The following is a 19,204-nucleotide window of genomic DNA, read 5'->3' on the forward strand; positions in this document are numbered from 1 at the left end:
TGAGTAATCTTATAAATGTGGTTCTGAACTCTGTGTCATCCAGTAGTTTACTTTCCTCCATCTTTCCCATTCGTGACATGTTTCTGTGTCTCCTCATTTTGGCTGATGGAGTGGCTTTGTGTGGTAGGTGACCTATAGGGTCCAGTAGTTCAGCTTCCCCAAGCACCTGAGGTGGTCGCTTTTGGTATATCCCTTTGTGGGTTGAGTGCAAAGTCTTGGTGTAATTAAGCCTTGATTGCTGTTGGTACACTGGGAGGAATTGATCTCCAGGCCAATTGTCTGTGTGGACCTGCTCTGTCTATAAGGAAGAACTGCTGCGCTGGAGACAAGGTTTGTTTCAGGGGCTTTGGTGCTCACTGAGTTTGTCTCCCGAATGTGTCACTTATGGGTGTAAGGGGTTGAAACTGACCACTAGGAATACTGGCTTCTGGGTCACCAATGGGGTACAGTTCATTTGCTTGGGACTTGGTGGTTTTGTTGCTGGAGCTTTGTTGCTGGAGCTTTGTTGCTGGAGCTTTGTTGCTGGAGCTGCAGTTTCTTTCGTTAAGCTGCCACAATACCAGCCATTTATATGCAAAAGCAGCTGTGTGTTGCCTAGGCAGGTCTGTAGAATGTGCTTGCAAAGCCTCAGGGCTGGGCCTCAGAGCGGGACGGGGTCTCAGGACGTCACTAGGTTGGGGCATGGCTAACAGCAATGTCTGCCGTCAACTGTCCCAGCCCCCCACATTTCCAAGTCCCCGCTTCCCTGCGATCCAGTGCAGTAAACAATGATTGCTGCACGCACCTCTGCAAGAGTAGCCCTCACTTCAGACCGATAGCCAACAGACTAGCTTCTCCCCATAGGCGTCTGGGTCCCCCACATGACCCCAGAAACTTGATTTCAAAGTGATTGGGAGCTTGTTTCCTTTCGGGTTGAAAAGAAAAGCCGCGTACCCAGTTGCCCTCCACCAGCCCAATTTGCCACCAGGCCATTCGCCACCAGCCCGATTCGCATGCCTCTGTATCTAGGCTCCTCAGCTTTTCAGCACTTGCACTCCTTTCTCTTTCAGCCAACCTTCCTGTGTTTTTGGATGATAGATGTCCTTTATATTAGTTTTTTTATATATATATTTTATTGATTTTTCACAGAGAGGAATGGAGAGAGAGTTAGAAACATCGATGACAGAGTCATCTATCAGCTGCCTCTTGCACACTTCCTACTGGGGATGTGCCCGCAACCCAGGTACATGCCCTTGATAGGAATCGAACCTGGGACCCCTCAGTCCGCAGGCAGACACTCTATCCACTGAGCCAAACCAGTTTCGGCTACATTAGTTTTAATTTTTAAATTGTTGTGGGAGTGGCAGACCAATTGCTCACCTATGCCGCCATCTTGGTTTCTCTCTAATTTATTGCATGCCCTCAAAGATGGCAGCACCCTGAGCCACAAGATGGTGGGACCCAGTCTCCTCAGCCCCATTGGCATGCCTGCCTCCAGAGTCTCCAGTCCTCTTAACCCCCCAGCTGCCCAGGGGCTGGTAAGGCTCGGGTAACTAGGACCAGCCAAGGCTTGCACTGCTGGTAGTGGCAGCAGCAGAGGTATGATGGGAGCGTCGCTTGGTGACCTCTTGCCCCTGATGACTTCCAGACTGTGAGAGGGGGCAGGCCGGGCTGAGGGCACCCCCCTCCAGTGCATGTATTCCTATAATAGGTGTGCCAGATGGGGAAGAAAGTGATCAAGGGATAAAGAACGTGTTTGAAGAAATAATGGCAGAAATAAGAGATCAGCCAAAACCGGTTTGGCTCAGTGGTAGAGAGTCGGTCTGCAGACTGAAAGGTCCCAGGTTTGATTCTGGACAAGGACATGTACACTGGTTGAAGGCACATCCCCGGTAGGGGGTGTGCAAGAGGCAGCTGGTCGATGTTTCTCTCCCATCGACGTTTCTAGCTCTCTATCTCTCTCCCTTCCTCTCTGTAAAAAATCAATAAAATATATTTTTCAAAAAAGAGATTAACTGAAGGACTTGTATACATGCATATAAGTACAACCAATGAACACAAAACTCTGGGGAAGGAGGGCATGTATGGGAGGGGGGGGCAATGGTATATGTACACAAATAATAATTTAATTAAAAAAAAAAATTTTAAATAATGGCAGAAAATTTTCCTAACCTGGTGAAGAAAAAAGTCGCACAAGTACAAGAGGCATAGATAGTCAGTCCCAAGTAAGAAGACCCCCAAACAGGCCTATGCCCAGACACATCATAATTAAAATGCTAAAAATTAAAACAAAGAGAGAATCTCAAAGGCAGTAAGATAGAAACAATTTGTTGCCTACGGTGGAGTTCCCCTAAGGCTGTCAGGATTTCTCTTCAGAAACTGTACAGGATAGAAGGAAATGGCATTAAATATTCAACGCAATGAAAAGCAAGCATCTGAAACCAAGACAATGATATCCAGCAAGGCTATCTTTCAAAATAGATGGTGAAATAAAGAACTTCCCAGACAAACCCCCCCACCAAAAAAAAAAAACAGCTAAAGGAGTTTATAACCATCAAACCAGCATTACAAAAAATTCTAAAAAGACTGCTGTAATGAGAAGAAAAATTTTATATAGAGAGAAACAGGCATACAGAATTAAAACAGAAATAAATAAGTACCTATCCATAATAACTATAAATGTAAATGGATTAAATACTGCAATCAAAAGACATCGCGAAGCTTAATGGATATAAAAACATGGCCCAATAATATGCTGTCTACAACAGACCCATCTCAGGATGACTCACAGGAAGAGTCAAAGAAAATATAAATATTAATAAATGTTTATTAATTTAAATTAATAAATTTAATAAATTTTTAAATTAATGTAATTTAATAAATTTTCCATGCAAATGGAAACTAAAATAAAAAGCTGGGGTAGCAATAGTCATACCTGACAAAATATACCTCAAAATGAAGGCAATCACAAGATACAGCAAAGGTCACTACATAATACTAAAGGGATCGATCCAACAAGAGGATATGACCTGGTAAACATATATGCGCCCAGTATAGGAGCACCTAAGTAAAAATAAAAAACTTATCCAGGCATTTAAGGTAGAGTTTCAACAATCATACAATCATAGTAAAGGACTTTAACAACCCGCTGACTTTACTGGATAGATCTTCCAAACAAAAAATTAATAAGGAAACAGTGGCTCTGGATGACACACTGGTTCAGATGGACTTAACTGATATTTATAGAACATTTCACTCAAACCTGCAAAATAAGGCTAGAAGATGGCTGCTGATGGGAAGGAAGATTGCAAGATGGTGTGTGAATGAGAAAACAAAGGGAAAGTGTGTGATCAAACGGGGAGTGTTTGTTGGTGAGTTGAGGGACAGCTATAATCCAGGAGACTGTGGGGTACTGCTGGACAGGGATGCCCTGACCGGGCAGCCCCCACTGCTGCTGAGTTCCCTCCCAGAGTGACCTGCTTGAACGTGGAAACCGCATCATCTTAAAGGAGAAAGTGGATGTTATTGGACACCTGAAAAGCCCGGAGAATCTACAACTATGGCACCCACTGAACAGTTGTTAACCTGAGAACACCAGTCCCCAATTGGTGCAAGCATGTGGATTCAGAGGAGCTCTACACTCCCTCATGGAAAGGTCATATTTAGCCTGGGATAAGGTGAAGTCTGTGGTCTGGAAGGAGAAACGTGTGCACAGAGGAAACTAGAGGTCTTGGGGAAGTCTGTGCCTAGAAAAATCCATGCCCATTGGGATTGGAGTGATCCATGAACGTGGAAGGAACTTCGCAGAGATGCTAACAGAAGGGAATTCTAAAAAGCAAGCCATTTTGATCTGGATGCAAAAGGACAGCCTAAAAAACTTTAAAGTGTCCTGACTGCTTAGACCTATTTTTTTCCTTCTTTTTCCTCTTTAAATCCTTGCTTCTGATTACTAAGCCCAATACATAGGATCACCCAATTGGGGGCACCCTAAGAAACTGCAGGGGAAAGTTGTTTTTCTGAAACCTGGGGTTCAAAGTAGGGAATAAGCATCAGAGAACCAGCTCTGGGGCAGCTCACTCCCCAAACCGGTATTAAGAACTGCTGGGAAAACAAAATCTAAACACTAGCTAGAGAGGACCTATAAACCCAGAGGTAAGTCCAGAAACAATGCCACCTAGGGGTTGAATTACAAATTGACTCTTGTGTAAACACAAATAAAGGAATACAAGAAATAAAGATGTACTGCCTGCTTTAAAATCAGGACTGGCTTACTGGCTTACAACAGTGAGGTTCGGTGGAACTCAATATTGTCCTGACTAGGAAACAGGTGTGCCAAACAGAATAGTAGAGGAAGTGAATGACCTTCAATACTGCACATTTTAAAAAAATTTTTCATCATTTACTTAAGAAACTATTTTTTTCTTTTTTCCTCACTTGATTTTACTATTTTAATTATTACATTTTTATTTTCAATCAGTATTATTACTGCTACTATTTTACCTTTTTTTTAAAAAAAAGGCGTCATTTTATTTTCTCTTTATTTTACTTTGGGATTAATGTTCTACATTCTATTTTCATCTTTCCTTCAGCATCATTTTACTGTATCTCAACTTTACCTTTATGCCATCACTTTCTGACTTTTCCCCTGCTGTTGTCCAGTTCCTCTTACCCTATTCCTGCTTTAGATTTTCCCTATTCCTTCTTCTTACCCCTGCTAAAATCCACCCTACTTATATATCTAATTTCTAATCTCCTGCTCCAAGTTCATACTCTCTTCTCTTTCTTCATTATCCAAAAATTTTTCTTACTTTTTTTTCTGTTCCCAATTTCATTTTGCACTTTTTTACTTTTCTCTTATTCTTTCTCTCCTATCCTCTAAGTTGCCTTTCTCTGGTGTTCACCTTTATTTGGAGTTATTAATATCATGAATACATTTGTGTTCAATGCCTTGTGCATTGTATCTGGTGAGTTGTACTTTGTGACTTTAAGTCAACGCAGGAGAGAGAAAACTACATAACCAGACATCTGGAGAAGAGAAATCATGGGGAGACAAAGAAACAGCCCATATATGAAAGAAAAGCAGGTATCACAAAAAAATAGGAAGCAAATGAAATGGAGGCAAGAAACCTGTCAGAGAAAGAATTTAGAGAAATGGTCATAAGGTGGATGAAAATAATAGAAGACAAATTTGGCAATATGTGTAAGAACTAAGAGGAAATGAAGAAGAACCAAGAAATGAAAAATGACATCGCTAGTATAAGAACTCAATTGAAAGCATCAAGAGTAGACTAGAAGAAGCAGAGGGCTGCATCAGTGAGCTAGAAGACAAGGTAGGAAAAAAATACCCAAGGAGAACAGCTTCTAGAGAAAAAATTAAAAAGCAGACGGAGAGGATCCAAGATGGCTGCTCGGGTAAACACCTAACCGCAGCAGCAGACAACAATTTCAATGGAATACAACTAAAATGTAGAGTGGACATCGCCCAGAGCTACAGGTAGTCAACTGACTGAAAATTCTACAACAAGAAGGAAAGAGAAAACCAGAAGGAAAATCAGAGGAGCTGAAAAAAAGCCTAAGGTACGGAGACATGCTGCGCGCTCCCACGCATGTGCGCGCCGAGAGGTCGCAGCCGGAGAGGAGGAGAGGGCTGGGTGCTGCCTGGCATTCCCTAGCAGGAAGGAAATAAAACCCCCAGCCTGGGCTAAACCCCCGAACTGGCAGCGCTGACCCAGTTATGAGCCAGACCCTGGGGACCCAGGCTCCGGCAGAGGAGACGGGGCTGTGAGGCGGAATCCCAAGCCAGCAGCGAAAAGCAGGGCCCCCAGAGTCGCGTGCACATTGTGCGCAGAGGACTGAATGTTGACTTTGATGCTGGATTACCCTAACGTGAAGAAACAAAGCCTCCGGTGGTGCTGAGCCTCAGTCCCGACTGCTCTGAACCCCAGTCCTGGACCAGACCCTGGGGACCCAGGCTCGGGCAGGGGGAGACGGGGCTGTGAGGCGGAATCCCAGGGGAGTGGCAAAAAGCAGAGCCCCCAGAGTCGCTGCACTGTGCACAGAGGACAGTCTGTTGATTCTGATCCTGGACTCCCCTAGGGGGAAGGAGAAAAAAAAAAAAGCTCCAGACTGGAGGAATGCGACAGGGAGCAGGAGCCCCTGCCGGACACCAGCCAGCCGGGTGCCGGCAGGGAGCTGGGCAACGGGGCCCCCGGGGGGGGGGGGGTGCCCCTGAGCCTTCGACCTCTGAGCACGGGCAACGTCCTGGGCGGCGCCGACCCCGGCAACAGGCTGGAGCAGCACGGGAGCCCGCGGAGAAAAAGGGGTGCCACAGGCCAACCTGCTGAGCTCCCAGGACAAGGAGGAAGAAACCAAAGTTCTCAATGTGAAGAAATAAAGTGAGAGCAAAAGATAGTAAAATTACTTAAGAAAGAATACAAAGAAGATCTTGAAAAATCAATGACTAAGTGAGAACTCAACTCACCAGCCAACATTGCAACATAAATGTGTTTAAAAAAAAAAAGGACAGAATGTTGGAACAGCAGCGGCCAGGCCTAGAGTGCCCAGGCACAAAGCAGTGGCAACCGGGCCCGGAGCAGCAACGGCCAGGCCCCAGAGCAGCAGCAGCCAGAACCAGAGCAACAACAGCCAGCACTGGAGCAGCCAGACCTGGGGCAGTGGCAGCCAGGCCTGAGGCGGAAGCAGCCAAGCCCAGGATGGCCAATCCAGGAACACCCAGACCCGGAGTGGCCGGGCCTGGAGAAGCCGGGCCCAGAGCAGCCGGGTTGGGAGCAGCCAGGTCCAGAACAGCAGTGGCCAAGCCCGGAGCATCCAGGCTGGGAGCGGCCAGACTCGGAGCGGCCAGACCCGGAATAACCGGGTGTGGTGTGGCCAGGCCCGGAGCAGCGGCTGCCAGGCTGGGAGCGGCCAGGCCCGGAGCAGCCGGGTCTTGTGCGGCCAGGCCCGGAGCAGCGGCTGCCAGGCTGGGAGCGGCCAGGCCCGGAGCAGTGGCTGCCAGGCTGGGAGCAGCCAGGCCTGGAGCAGCCGGGTCTGGTGTGGCCAGGCCTGGAGCAGCAGCTGCCAGGCTGGGAGCGTCCAGGCCCAGAGAGGCCGGGCCTGGAACAGCCGGGCCCAGAGCAGCCGGGTCAGTTGCAGCCAGGCCTAGAGCAGCAGCAGCCAGGTCCAGAGCAACTAGGTCGGGAGCGGCGGTGGCCAGACCTGGAGCAGCTGGTTGTGGAATGAACCAGAGCAACAGAGGCCAGGCCTGGAGCAGCCAGGCCCGGAACAGCTCGCTCCTCGCCTGCCCCTCCCCCACGGCTGCCTCTCAGACATGGCTGGAAACTTTTGTGGGAACTTGAGGGTCTGCTGAATCAAGTGATGAAGGCTTAGATCTGGATATGTTGAGTTAGTATAGGGCTGGGGTGATGATCTGTGAGTGCCTTGGGTGGGGCCTGGATGAGGCTGGTTGACCTATTTGGAAATGTCTTTTGTGTGAAATGTATCATTGGGCATGTGGAGGTATTATTGATATGAGAAAATGCTAAGTAACTGATTTACTATCTGAAAAGGGATTTACTATCGGGGAAAGGGAGGGAGGAAGAGACTGAACATAAACTGCTCCTATGAATGAGGACAATGGGGGATGGGGAGGGGGCGGAGGGTGGGGTGGGAACCTGGTGGAGGGGGGAAGAAATGAGGAACCTTTGTAACAATATGAACAATAAAGATTTATTTAAAAAAAAAAAAAAAGCAGACGGAGAGCCTAAGGGAACTTTGGGACAATATGAAACAAAAAACATCCGCATAATTGGGGTTCCACAGGAGAGGAAACTGAGCAAGGAATAGAAAACTTGTTTGAAGAAATAATGACAGATAACTTTTCTGATGTAGGAAAGAAAAACTCCACACAAATCCAAGAAATTCACAGAGTCACAAGTAAAATGAACCCTAAAAGACCAACACCAAGGCACATTATAATTAAACTGGCAAACACCAATGACAAAGTAAGAATCTTAAAAGCAGCCAGAGAGAGTCAGAAAGTTACCTACAAAGGATCCCTCATTAGACTAATGACTGATTTCTCAAAAGAAATACATAAGGCCAAAAGGGAATGAAATGCAATATACAAAGTCATGCAAAGGAAGGTCTGAATCCAAGAATACTGTATCCAGCAAGGCTATCAATCCAAACTGAAGGTGAAATCAGGAGCTTCACAGACAAAAAAAGACTGAAGGAATTTATCTCCACCAAACCAGCAATGCAAGAAATGCTAAAGGGTCTGCTATAAAAAGAAGAAATGGGAAGTGAAGAAGGAACACGGGAGTAAAGAATAAAAATAGTGACAAACAAGTACCTATCAATAATAACTTTAAATGTAAATGGATTAAGTGTCCCAATAAAAAGACAAAGGTTAACTGATTGGATAAGAAAACATGACCCATATATCTGTTGTTGCCTACAAAAAACCCACCTCAGAGGGAAAAAGAAAAAAAAGAAAAAAGAAAAAAAAAAAGATGCTCACAGATTGAGGGTGACGGGATGGAAATGGAAATTTAAAAAAAAAAAAAGTGGCAATACTTATATCTAACAAATTAGATCTCAAAGTGAAGGACATAAAAAGAGATCAGGAAAGTCACTTCATAATATTAAAGGGATAAATCCAACAAGAAGAAATAACTCTGGTAAACATGCACACACCCAATACAGGTACACCCAAATACATTTAATATAAAAAATAAAAAACTCGTGGAAGATATCACAGGAGAGATTGACAGCAATACAATTATAGTAGGAGACTTTAATACCCCACTATCACCATTGGACAAATCCTCTAAACAAAAAATCAGCAAAGAAACATCAATCCTAAATGACTCACTAGACCAGATGGAACTAATTGACAACTTCAGAACATTTCATCCCAAACCCACAGAATATACATTCTTCTCAAGTGCACATGGGTCATTTTCAAAAATATACCATATATTGGGTCACAGGCAAAGTCTCTTCAAATTAAAGAAGATAACAATCGTATCAAGCATCTCAGATCACAGTGGCATAAAACTGGAAATCAGCTGAAACTGGTTTGGCTCGGTGGATAGAGCGTCAGCCTGCAAACTAAAGGGTCCCAGGTTCAATTCTGGTCAGGGGCACGTAGGTTGGTTTCAGGCACATCCTTAGTGGGGGGTGTGCAGGAGGCAGCTGATCTCTGATTCTCTCTCATCAATGTTTCTAACTCTCTATCCCTCTCTCTTCCTCTCTGTAAAAAATCAATAAAATATATATTTTTAAAAAACTGGAAATCAACTACAATAAAAACAACCTTTAAAAAAATCAAACATATGGAGACTAAACAGCATGTTATTAAACAATGATTGGGTTACCAGAAAGATCAAAGAAAAAATAAAAAGGCATCATGGCAACAAATGACAATGAAAACACAACAATGCAAAAATCTATGGGACACGGGCACCAACATGCCAGTGCCTAGTGGTATCCACCTGCTTGTCCACAAGAGGAGAAACCAAGATTGTGGCATAAGTAAGCACATAAACTGCTGCCTCACACAACAAGTTCAAAACTACAACTAAAGAATAGAACAGACAGCACTCAGAACCACAGGAAACCTGGCTGAGTGGATATTCTACAACCAGAAGAAAATAGAAAAGCTCACAGAGAATCAGGGGAGTTGCAAAGGGCTGAGGTATGGAGACATGTGCACAGAGTGGAAGGGTTGCTGAGTGCCTGTCTGGCTTTCTCTGGCAGGAGCGGGAAGGAAGCCCCCAACTGCACTGAACCCCAAATTTGGCTGAAACCCTGTGGACCCAAGCTCACAGGGGGAGTGTGAAATGTCAGGTAGAGAGAATGGCACATGGAGACTCAGAGACTCGGGGAAGCCATGGCAGGCAGGGGTCTGGAGGAGAGCATGTGTGAGAGTACCCGCAAAGAACACTGACTGTAGAGGTTCCGTTGGATTTCCCTAGCAGAAGGGAGTTGGAAGCTACTGACTGCACTGAACCTCAGTTCCAACTGCACTGAACCCCAGTTCTGGGAAAACCTCTGGGGACCCACAATTTTATGGGGGGAATCTGGAATGTCAGGTGGAAACTCAGGGGAGCCGCAAAAGGCAGATGTCTGGAGGCACTCACCCAAGGGCAGGGTTGACAGGAAGCAAAGACTGTCTGCTCAGGCATGAGACTCTGCCCCAGCATTGACTGCTTTCTCTGCAGGTGCAGTGCCCAGCACTGACTGCTGAGGGGTCTTCAAATCAGGGCAAAAAAGAGGCCTGAAGAGAGAATCAGGGACTGATCTGTTGCCTCTGTGGTGGCTTTTGATCTGAACTTGCATCTCTTTCTCTTCGAGTCTTGCCAGCAGCCACGTCTCCATTTCTCTCCAGGCCTCCACCAGGGCTGCTGATTAGTCCTGACTTTCTGATCAGGCTCTGTCGATAGGCCCAGAGACAGACTGGCCTAGAAACTGACCAGTCAGAACCAAATCTGGGTGAAATGTGGGGAAACAATGGCTGCCTAGGGACGGAGCTTTTGACACTGACTGGCATAAAAACTGACCAATTTAACCAAATCTGGGTCCACTGTGAGGAGCCAATGGCTGCCTAGGAGGCGGAGCTCTTGACTGGCATAGAAACTGACTAATCAGAACCAAATTGGCCAGCATAGGAGGGCAGTTGGGGACTATCAGGCAGGCAGGCAGATGAACAGTTAGGAGCCAGTGGTCCTAGATTGCGAGAGAGATGTCCGATTGGAAGAGTTGCGGGCTGGGTTGAGGGATCCCCTTCCCCATGCATGAATTTCATACACCAGACCACTAGTCCTATATAATAAAAGACTAATGTACAAATCCACTGAACATCTGAACAAATGGTAGCTATGATGCACATTGACCACCAGGGAGCAGATGCTCAATGCAGGAGCTTCCCCCTGGTGATCACTGTACTCCCTCAGGGGAAGCACCACTCAGACAAAAACCCTGATCCAGGCTCATGGCTGGTGAGCACAGCAGCAGTGGCAGGAGCCTCTCCTTCCATCATGGCAGTTAGACATCACCTGAGGGCTCCCAGACTCTGAGAGGGAACAGGCTTGGCTGAGCAACACTAATTTTGTGCATTGGGCCTCTAATATATATGCCCAAGCAACCATCACAACAAAACAGACAATCAAACAGGCTGCATGGGTGACTAGGCCAGCAGGGGAGTTAGTGAGGGGTGACCAAACAACCCAACAGCAGGCTGTGTGGGGCAACCAGGCTCAAGGTGAGGCACTTGGTGGAGACCAGCCTGGCATTGGTGGGGCAGTGAGGGGTGACTAGGCCAGGAGGTGGGCAGTTGGGGGTGACCAAGCTAGCAGGAAGGATAGTAAGGGGCAACCAAGCCAGAAAGGGCAGTTGGAGGTGACCAAGCCCATAAAGGGGGAAGTTATGAGTGATCAGGTAGGCAGGTAGGTGAACAGTTAGGAGCCTGTGGCACTGGATTGTGAGAAGGATGTCCAACTGTTGGTTTACACCCAATCCCTAGGATCAGGCTTAAACTGGCAGTCGGACATCCTTTGAGGGGTCCCAGATTGGAAAAGGTGCAAGCTGAGCTGAGGAAACCCTCTGCAGTGCACGAATTTTGTGCACTGGGCCTCTAGTATTATATAATGATATACTAAGTTGTCATTTTTTTACTTAAAAAGAATGGGTGCTCTTTAAGAATCTACCCAAAAGACATAGCCTACATATAGCCATCCCTGCACAGATCTGTGTTTGAGTACTTGCTGAGCACTTATTGTGTTCTGTGGGATCTCAGATAGAGACTTCAACTTTCTGAGCCTCAGCTGTGTCACCTGTAAAAATGAGTATGAACACAGTTCGCATCCCATAGGTTTGTGAGCATTAAGGAAGGTGAGTGTGTAATGCTTTTAGCACAGAGATGACACAGAGTATTTGCTCAATAAATAATAGCTGTTACTATTATTATTATTATTATTATTATTATTATTATTATTATTTCATGCATGGTAGAGTGTAAGGTTTCACTTTATCTCACCCCAACTCTGAAGGTTCTAACATGGTAGACAGACAGCCCATCTGTTTCTTCTTACTCTCTTATCCACCTTGCACCTTCTTTTCTTCCACTTCACCCCCATCTTTAGCACCGCCTCTCCAGGCCCCATCCTCCCTTTTGCTCCTCCCACTAGCCCTTTCCTGTGGCAGCTCTAGCTCAGCGAGGCCTGAAGCTCATGGTGTAGCTTGGTGGAATGGTGGCAAAGCCCACATGTTTCGGGGACACGTCAATATCCTTAGGTGACTGCGGGGACTTGAAGCAGAAGTTCTGCATGATGGTGGTGAGAAAGAGGAAGAGCTCCATTCTAGCCAGGCCTTCTCCAAAGCAGTACCGCTTTCCTGACAAGATAGGGTGGCAAGGGTAGAGGTGAGGCCTACTCTCACTGCCACCTCTGCCCTCTCTGCATCTCCAGCTGCAATCTGCCCGGGGATGGAATCCGTGACCTGAAGACTTTCAGAGAAGTCTCTAATCCAGTCTCAGCCTCAGTTTCCCTTGTACATGGGATGGAAGTGAGCAATAGTAGGCTGTGGCAATGGAAATTTTAGACAACCCTCCCCCTAAACATACACATATAGCTGTTGTGCTATCATCTCCTTAGGAATCTGAAAAATTCAAGTGACTTGGGCAAAACTCTGATACACTTTGGGCCTTGATTTACCCCATCTCTAAAGTAGGTACTATGCAGGCGCAGTAGCCAAGTGGTAAGGCGTCGGTCTCATAAAGTACATACTATCATCTCTTTCCTTTTGCCTGAGTTTTGGTAGGTGTCAGTTAAGAGGGCTACAGTTTGTTGCCTGCTGGGTAGATAATAAGAGGGGCTTCCAAGCTGAAGAAAGCTCCTAAGCTACATCTCAGAGAGGGGAGCTGGAATGAAGGAGGCCCCTGTTGGTGTGACGGGTGGCTCGGCAGCAGACAGCGATCTCTTACCAATGGAGAATGGCACAAAAGCATCATTCTTCTTGAACTGCCCTTTCTCGTCTAGGAAATGCTGAGGGTTGAAATCTCCAGGGTTGGAGAAGAACTTGGAGTCTCTTAGCACGGAGCCCAGCATTGGAAACACTTCAGTGCCCTGGTGGGGAGGAGGAAGGGTTTGACAAGGTGAAGGGGGAATGGGTATGCTGAGAGCATATGGGGTTAGAGGGTGCTCTAGGTGAGGAGAAATGGGAGCCAGGGTCCTCTCTGAGGGAGGAGCTTTGAAGGATGTGACATTTATGTCCCTGAGACAGGAATTTTGGCGAGATTGGGGTCTGTGTCTTATAAAGTAGAAGCTTTGGGGTACATGCAGTTCATGTCTCTCAAGGCAGGATGTTTGGGGGACATGGAATTCATATTCCCTGAGGCAAGAGGCCTTGGGGAGATATGGGTGGATTAAAGGGACCCATATCTGAGTGGAAGGTTGAAGGGACATGTGATTGGAGAAGTCTGTGGTTGAGGGAGGGGGGAAAGGGCTGGAAGCTTCTAGGGAGGATGGGGTGCTGGCTCACAGGGTGCAGGTTGGAGGTCCCTCTAGGCTGGACAAGGGCAGCACCTTAGGGAGGAGAAAGTTCCGAAACTTGGTGTCCTTGGTGACTCTGCGGGGCAGGCTCATGGGGATGATGTCTCCGAATCTCTGGATCTCGTGGATCACTGCCTCTGTGTAAGGCATCTTGGCCCGGTCTTCGAACTTGGGCTGACGGTTTTTGCCAACCACCCGGTCAATCTCCTCATGGACCTTGGCTGTGAGATAGGGGAAACATGGTTAGGTACGTAGGGGTCTGGGGGCAGGAATGACAGTCCAAATATGTGCAACTGGACCATTCATATGATTATTCAAAACAGAGGTTACTCCTAAGCATTGCCAGCACAGGGTCCTGTTAACCTGGTTGTGCCAGACTCATGGGAGGAGTATCTAGGGAGGAGTCTTGGTGGTGGTCTATTGGCCACTTAGTGGAACTATTGTATTTACCAATCAGTTCAGATATTTTCAATATGTTAACAGTAAATGAAACTTGCCTCATTCCTATTAGTTAATATCACAAAGTCTCTGCATAGCAGGGTGTGTCTGAGGGTCCAAAAATTTAAAATAGGTGGGGACATTGCAACAGGCTCAGAGCAATTTTGAGAGTCTGTAGCCCTACCTTCCCTGCCCTCTCCACATCTTACAATCCACATCTTACCCTCCACATCTGGGTGCTTCATGAGCATCAGGAAACCATAACGCAGGGTGGTGCTGACCGTCTCGGTGCCCGCAAAGAAAAGGCTCAGTGTGGTCATTACCAGGTTCTTCAAGTGGAACTCTGTGTGGGGGTTCTTTTGCTCCTGAAGAGAGAGAGGGCTTCAAATCAAGCCCACTCCCCCATGCTTTCAGGGCCCTCCTGGGAGTTTTCCTCTGGAGCCACTTCTTATAGATCTGGACCAAAGGTGGGAAAAGGGGCCCTAGTTCTACCAGGCCTTTTCCCAGGCTGGTGGCTCTACCCTAAGTTCTTCACACACACTTTACCCAGCTGACTATTTGTTCTCTAATTACCCATTTAGTTGTTGTTTTTTTACTATAGAAATATTTAGAAATGAAAGAATAGAGTCAGGGAGCAAGAGAGACCATGATAGAATACATCAGAGAGAGTTGAAGGGAGACATTTTCTGAGACACAGACCAGATTTTAAGCAACAGCATCCCATTCCTTCACTGAAAATCTTGAAGCTTACCGTGGAGAATCCACTCCCTGATCCTTTCACCTTGAACTTCAGATTCCATAAAGCCCATCCACTTAGGAGGGGGGACCCTCCAATGCCACATAGTAAAGCGAGGTCACCTGTCCACACAGGTGTATCTGACAACCAAGGAATGAAAGCTAAGAGCATGGTGGCTAAAAGCACCAGCCTTGGAGTCTGAGAGACCAGAGTTGGAGCTAGCTTCCACTGCTTCCTCACTGCGGGACCTCAGGCATGGCACTTACACACTCTGAGCCTCAGTGTCCTCATTTGTAACATTGGAGTCACAGTGGAACCCTCTCCAAGAGCTGGTGTGAGTGTTAAATAGGTGAATGCTGGGAATTTTTTAAAATAGTGCCTGGTGCATGGAGATAGCATAGATGTGCTTATTATGATGATTGGCACACACAAGTCCTACTCATGGTGAACGCTCAGTGGAGAGAACAGTGAATTATAATAGGGGTCCTGAGGATTATGATGGGGAGGGGTCATCTGAACGAGCCTCTGTTCTCTACAACCCCCACTCCCTGACCCCAAACCCCTGATTTTCCTCTGCCAGGCTTTGGTCTTCTTTGCACTGGCTGCTGGCAGGTACCTCCTGCATGCGGATGAGGAAGGAGTCGATAAAGTCCCGCGGGGAGTTGGGATCCAGTGTACGTTGGTTCTGCTCCACCTTCTTGGCTATGAAGTCCTCCAGCCCCTGGAGCTCCTTAAACGCCTGTTGCTGTGGCCCCGGCAGGTGTTTCATCACCGAGGAGAACATCTCATAGAGCTGGGGGAGGAGGAAAGCAAAGGACAGCTGTGAGTGGACATCACCTGAGGGAGCAGGGCCTGCCTCAGGGCCAGGGGGGCACTGGTAAGGCTTCTGTCCAGGTGACTAGGTATTTACATGGGTGACTAGGTATTTACATATCCCATTCCTTCACTGAAAATCTTGAAGCTTACCATGGAGAATCCACTCCCTGATTCTTTCACCTTGAATTTCAGACTCCATAAAGCCCATCCACTTAGGAGGGGGGGACCCTCCAATGCCACATAGTAAAGCCAGGTCACCTGTCCACACAGGTGTCTCTGACAACCAAGGAATGAAACAGATGTCTAAGTTTTAATGTGAGATCAGTGTTTGGGCTCCTGTACAAGGACTTAATAGTAGAGGAGGTGGACTGAGACACACATCCAGATGTCCTTCCTTCCCTTTCTTTTATGATCAGGAGACTATCAGCTGAGATTCTAGGTATTGGAGACTGGGTATTGAGCACCTGTCCTGAGTTCCTGATCACCTGTTCAGTTGTCCTAGGGAGAAGGCTGTTTTTGAGGGGACCCTGGTCTGGAGGAGGATAGGGGCTGGAGCACCTGCAAGGGAGGCGGTGGCTGGTTGTGCAAGGGCCACAACAGAGCCAGGTTGGGGTCAGTTACCTGTCCCTTAGAGGTAGCTGTGAACTGGAAGCTTCCCAGTATCATGCTCAGCAGTGAAAGGAACTCTTTGTCCTCATAGTCAAAACGGTCCCCGAAGACAATGAAGCTGATGACATTGGAGACAGTTCGGCTCAGGAAGAAGGTGGGGTCAATGAAGGCACCTGGGAGGGGGCAGAGAAGGGATTTGGGGGAGAGTCAACTTGGTGATCAGATGCCAGTCTGAGAATTCCAGGAGATTCTTCCCCCCTCCCAGGCCAGACGCGCGTTCTCCTCCTCTGCTCTCAGGGGTCCCAGACTCACCTTGAGTGCCTTGAAAAGCCTCGATGAGAAAACCTGCCTCCTTCTGGATGCGCTCCTCAATGCTGCGCTTGCCCACGCCAAAGTCCCGCATCGTGCAGATGGAGAAGCGCCTGAGTTGCTTGGCGCGCTCCCCGTTGCTGAAGGCCACGCCTAGGGAGGAAATATAGAAGTGGGGAGTGGCCAGAGAGGGGCGGGGTCAGAGGGAGAGAGGGGAAGGAAGACAAGAAGGGAGGGGAGGACTAGGGAGGTGGGGAGTGGAAGGGAGAGGGAACACTCAGAGAAATACAGAAAGAGAGACAAAGTTGGAAGAAAATCAGAAGGAAGGGGCCAACACGGATGTACAGAGAAACAGAGATGCAGAGACTCTCTCATAAAGAGAAAGGGGCCGGAGGGAAGAAGGGGAGGAGAAATATGCGGAGATCTGGGAAGTGGGAGTAAGAATTGAGAAGCATTCTAAGACTGAGTTGTAAAAGAGAGAAACAGAGGTCTGAAAGAGAGAAGAGGCATGGGGATTTTGAAGCAGAAATAATGTGAGATTCGCCAAAACCGGTTTGGCTCAGTGGATAGAGCGTCGGCCTGTGGACTAAAGGGTCCCAGGTTCGATTCTGGTCAAGGGCATGTACCTTGGCTGCTGCACATCTCCAGAGGCAGCTGAACAATGATTCTCTTTCATCGATATTTCTAACTATCTCTCTCTCTTCCTCTCTGTAAAAAATCAATAAAATATATATATTTTTAAAAAATAACGAGAGCGTCTATGAGATGCAGAGAAAGAAGAGATATCTAGTGAGAGAGCTGGGAGATAGGGCAGAGAGAAGCAGGGAGATGCAGAAACTCTAAGACAAGTTAGGACACAGGGATACACAAGAAGGGGGACAGAGTAGGCAGGTAAGTTGGGAGAAGAATGCTGGGAAACTGAGGCCATCAAGATCACATTCCCTACCCAGAGTCCCCCTCACCATAGCCTTTGAAGATCCGGTTAAAGGTGGCCTGCTCGCCTCGCCCACTGAATTCCTCAGCCTGGTCCATCAGAGCCTCCTTTACAGCCTCATAGCCACACAGCACCACGACCCTCCGCATGCCCAGGTGGACGGTGAACACTGGACCATAGCGCTTGCTGATCTGATGGAGAGGCATGGGAGTGGTGAGAGGGAGCCACCCCAGCTCTGAACTGACTCAGTGCCCAGCCCTCACAGGCTGAGACACATTTTGCCCAAGTTCTGACAGTCAAGGAACTGGACATCCCAAGATCTTGTCTTTCCTGGCTAGAACCCCAGTACTAAACCTTCAGAACTCCCCCTTCTCGCCCTGGCTGGTGTGGCTCAGTTGCTTGAGCATCATCTTATGCACAGAGAGGTCACCAGCTTGATTCCCTGATTCCAGGTCAGGGCACATGCCCAGGTTTTGGACTGCAATGATGTTTCCCTCCCTTTCTAATGCTTCCGTCCTCTCTGTCTGGAATCAATAAAAACATATATTTTAAAAAACAACCTCCTCCTTCCTAAGATTTCAGTCCAACCTTGCCAATTCCCTGCCACAAAGTCTCAGCCAGACTGGGCAGGCCCCCAACCCCACCCTAACCCCCATTTTCCTGCCTCATGACACCTTCATGAGGGAGTTGTACATCCGCTCTGTGTTCAGCTGCAAGTAGTTCCCGATGAAGGGCAGTGCTGGGGGACCAGGAGGCATCTTCCCCAACAGCTTCTTTTGGCGCCACACAGACATGAAGACCATTATTGTCAGGCAGGACAGCAAAGCTGCCAGAAGCAGCCCCGAAGCCAGCATGATGGCACTGAGTGAGAGTCATATGGCGATGGCTAGGATGGCTTGTCTTTATACTACCTGGGAGAGAAGGACGGCCTTTGGTGCTTGATGGCCTAGGACCAAAGGCCGCCCATGTTCCTGCCTAGCTTGGGATGCAGCCAGCAATGGAGGAGGGAGGAACTCCAGGGCAGATTAACAATTCTGAATTTGTGGCTTCTCCTGAGGGGCCAGTCCAGGACTGTGGACTTAGTTGGGAGGGCGGGGAGGGGGGAAGGACCACAAAGTTAATAAATTTCAGAGCTGAAGATTCTGTAATATTTGTATGTGTGAACTCTGAGCTTGGGATTTGGGGCTTCAGAGTGAGGAAGAACACCAAAGTTGTGGAGTTTGGGGTCTTGGGAGAGACAGAATATGTGGCTGTGGATTTGGGAATCTTTTGCTCAGGAGAGATGTATGTTTTTTGAAGATTCCAGAGAATGGATTTGAAGATCTTGAGGTGAGAAGCACCCCAGCAGTGGGTGTGAGAAATATGAGGAGTGCAGCTGGATCATGGAGTTCGCTCCTGACGCAGATGCTGACCTGCTTTTGTTTGGGACATACCACTTCTTGATGGACCATAGTGCTCACTGATCTGATGCAGAGCCGTGGGAGTGGTGAGAGGGAGCAACCCCAGCTCTGAATTGGAGTCTCAGAATCCTCATTGGAACTTCAAAGTATAGTTAAGATGCCATGCCTCAGAACTGCCCTTCTCTTGTTGAGAAAGTGAGAGACAACCAGAGCCACATTTCAGTGGAAATTTCCACAGAACTGGAGAAGAGTAATTCATGGTCTCAGGTGGCAGAGGGATGGGCCAGGACTTGGGAAATATTGATAACTGCAATACGGTACAGAAAAAATCCCAACTGTGAAAGGTTACAATTACAGAGAGCCACAGTGACTCCCTGCCCAGATTCTTAGGAAAACCCACCAAATTGATTGTATCATTTCTATTATTATTATT

General features: G+C 47.4%; 1 protein-coding gene across 1 annotated transcript; it reads right to left on the minus strand.

Annotated features, from left to right (window-relative positions):
* Positions 1-12,175: 12,175 nt before the first annotated feature.
* Positions 12,176-18,270, minus strand: LOC118702273 (cytochrome P450 2A13-like). Its single transcript, XM_036408026.2, has 9 exons — positions 18,046-18,270; positions 17,400-17,562; positions 16,441-16,590; positions 16,141-16,301; positions 15,320-15,496; positions 14,191-14,332; positions 13,563-13,750; positions 12,962-13,103; positions 12,176-12,372 (listed from the first exon to the last, which is right to left on the minus strand). Exons 1-9 carry the CDS (start codon positions 18,223-18,225, stop codon positions 12,191-12,193), a joined length of 1,485 nt encoding a protein of 494 aa, XP_036263919.1. The 5' UTR covers positions 18,226-18,270; the 3' UTR covers positions 12,176-12,190.
* Positions 18,271-19,204: the final 934 nt, after the last annotated feature.

Source organism: Pipistrellus kuhlii, unplaced genomic scaffold, assembly GCF_014108245.1.
Source record: "Pipistrellus kuhlii isolate mPipKuh1 unplaced genomic scaffold, mPipKuh1.p scaffold_m20_p_38, whole genome shotgun sequence".
Lineage (NCBI taxonomy): Eukaryota > Metazoa > Chordata > Mammalia > Chiroptera > Vespertilionidae > Pipistrellus > Pipistrellus kuhlii.

What these genes read in the sequence shown, in the direction of transcription:
- LOC118702273 (XM_036408026.2), bottom strand. Translation starts at nt 18,225, where the DNA reads ATGCTGGCTTCGGGGCTGCTTCTGGCAGCTTTGCTGTCCTGCCTGACA. An exon ending in TGTACAACTCCCTCATGAAG is followed by an intron (nt 17,563 to 18,045) that starts GTGTCATGAGGC and finishes CCTCTCCATCAG; the next exon opens with ATCAGCAAGCGCTATGGTCC. An exon ending in GAAGCACCCAGATGTGGAGG is followed by an intron (nt 13,751 to 14,190) that starts GTAAGATGTGGA and finishes CCTATCTCACAG; the next exon opens with CCAAGGTCCATGAGGAGATT.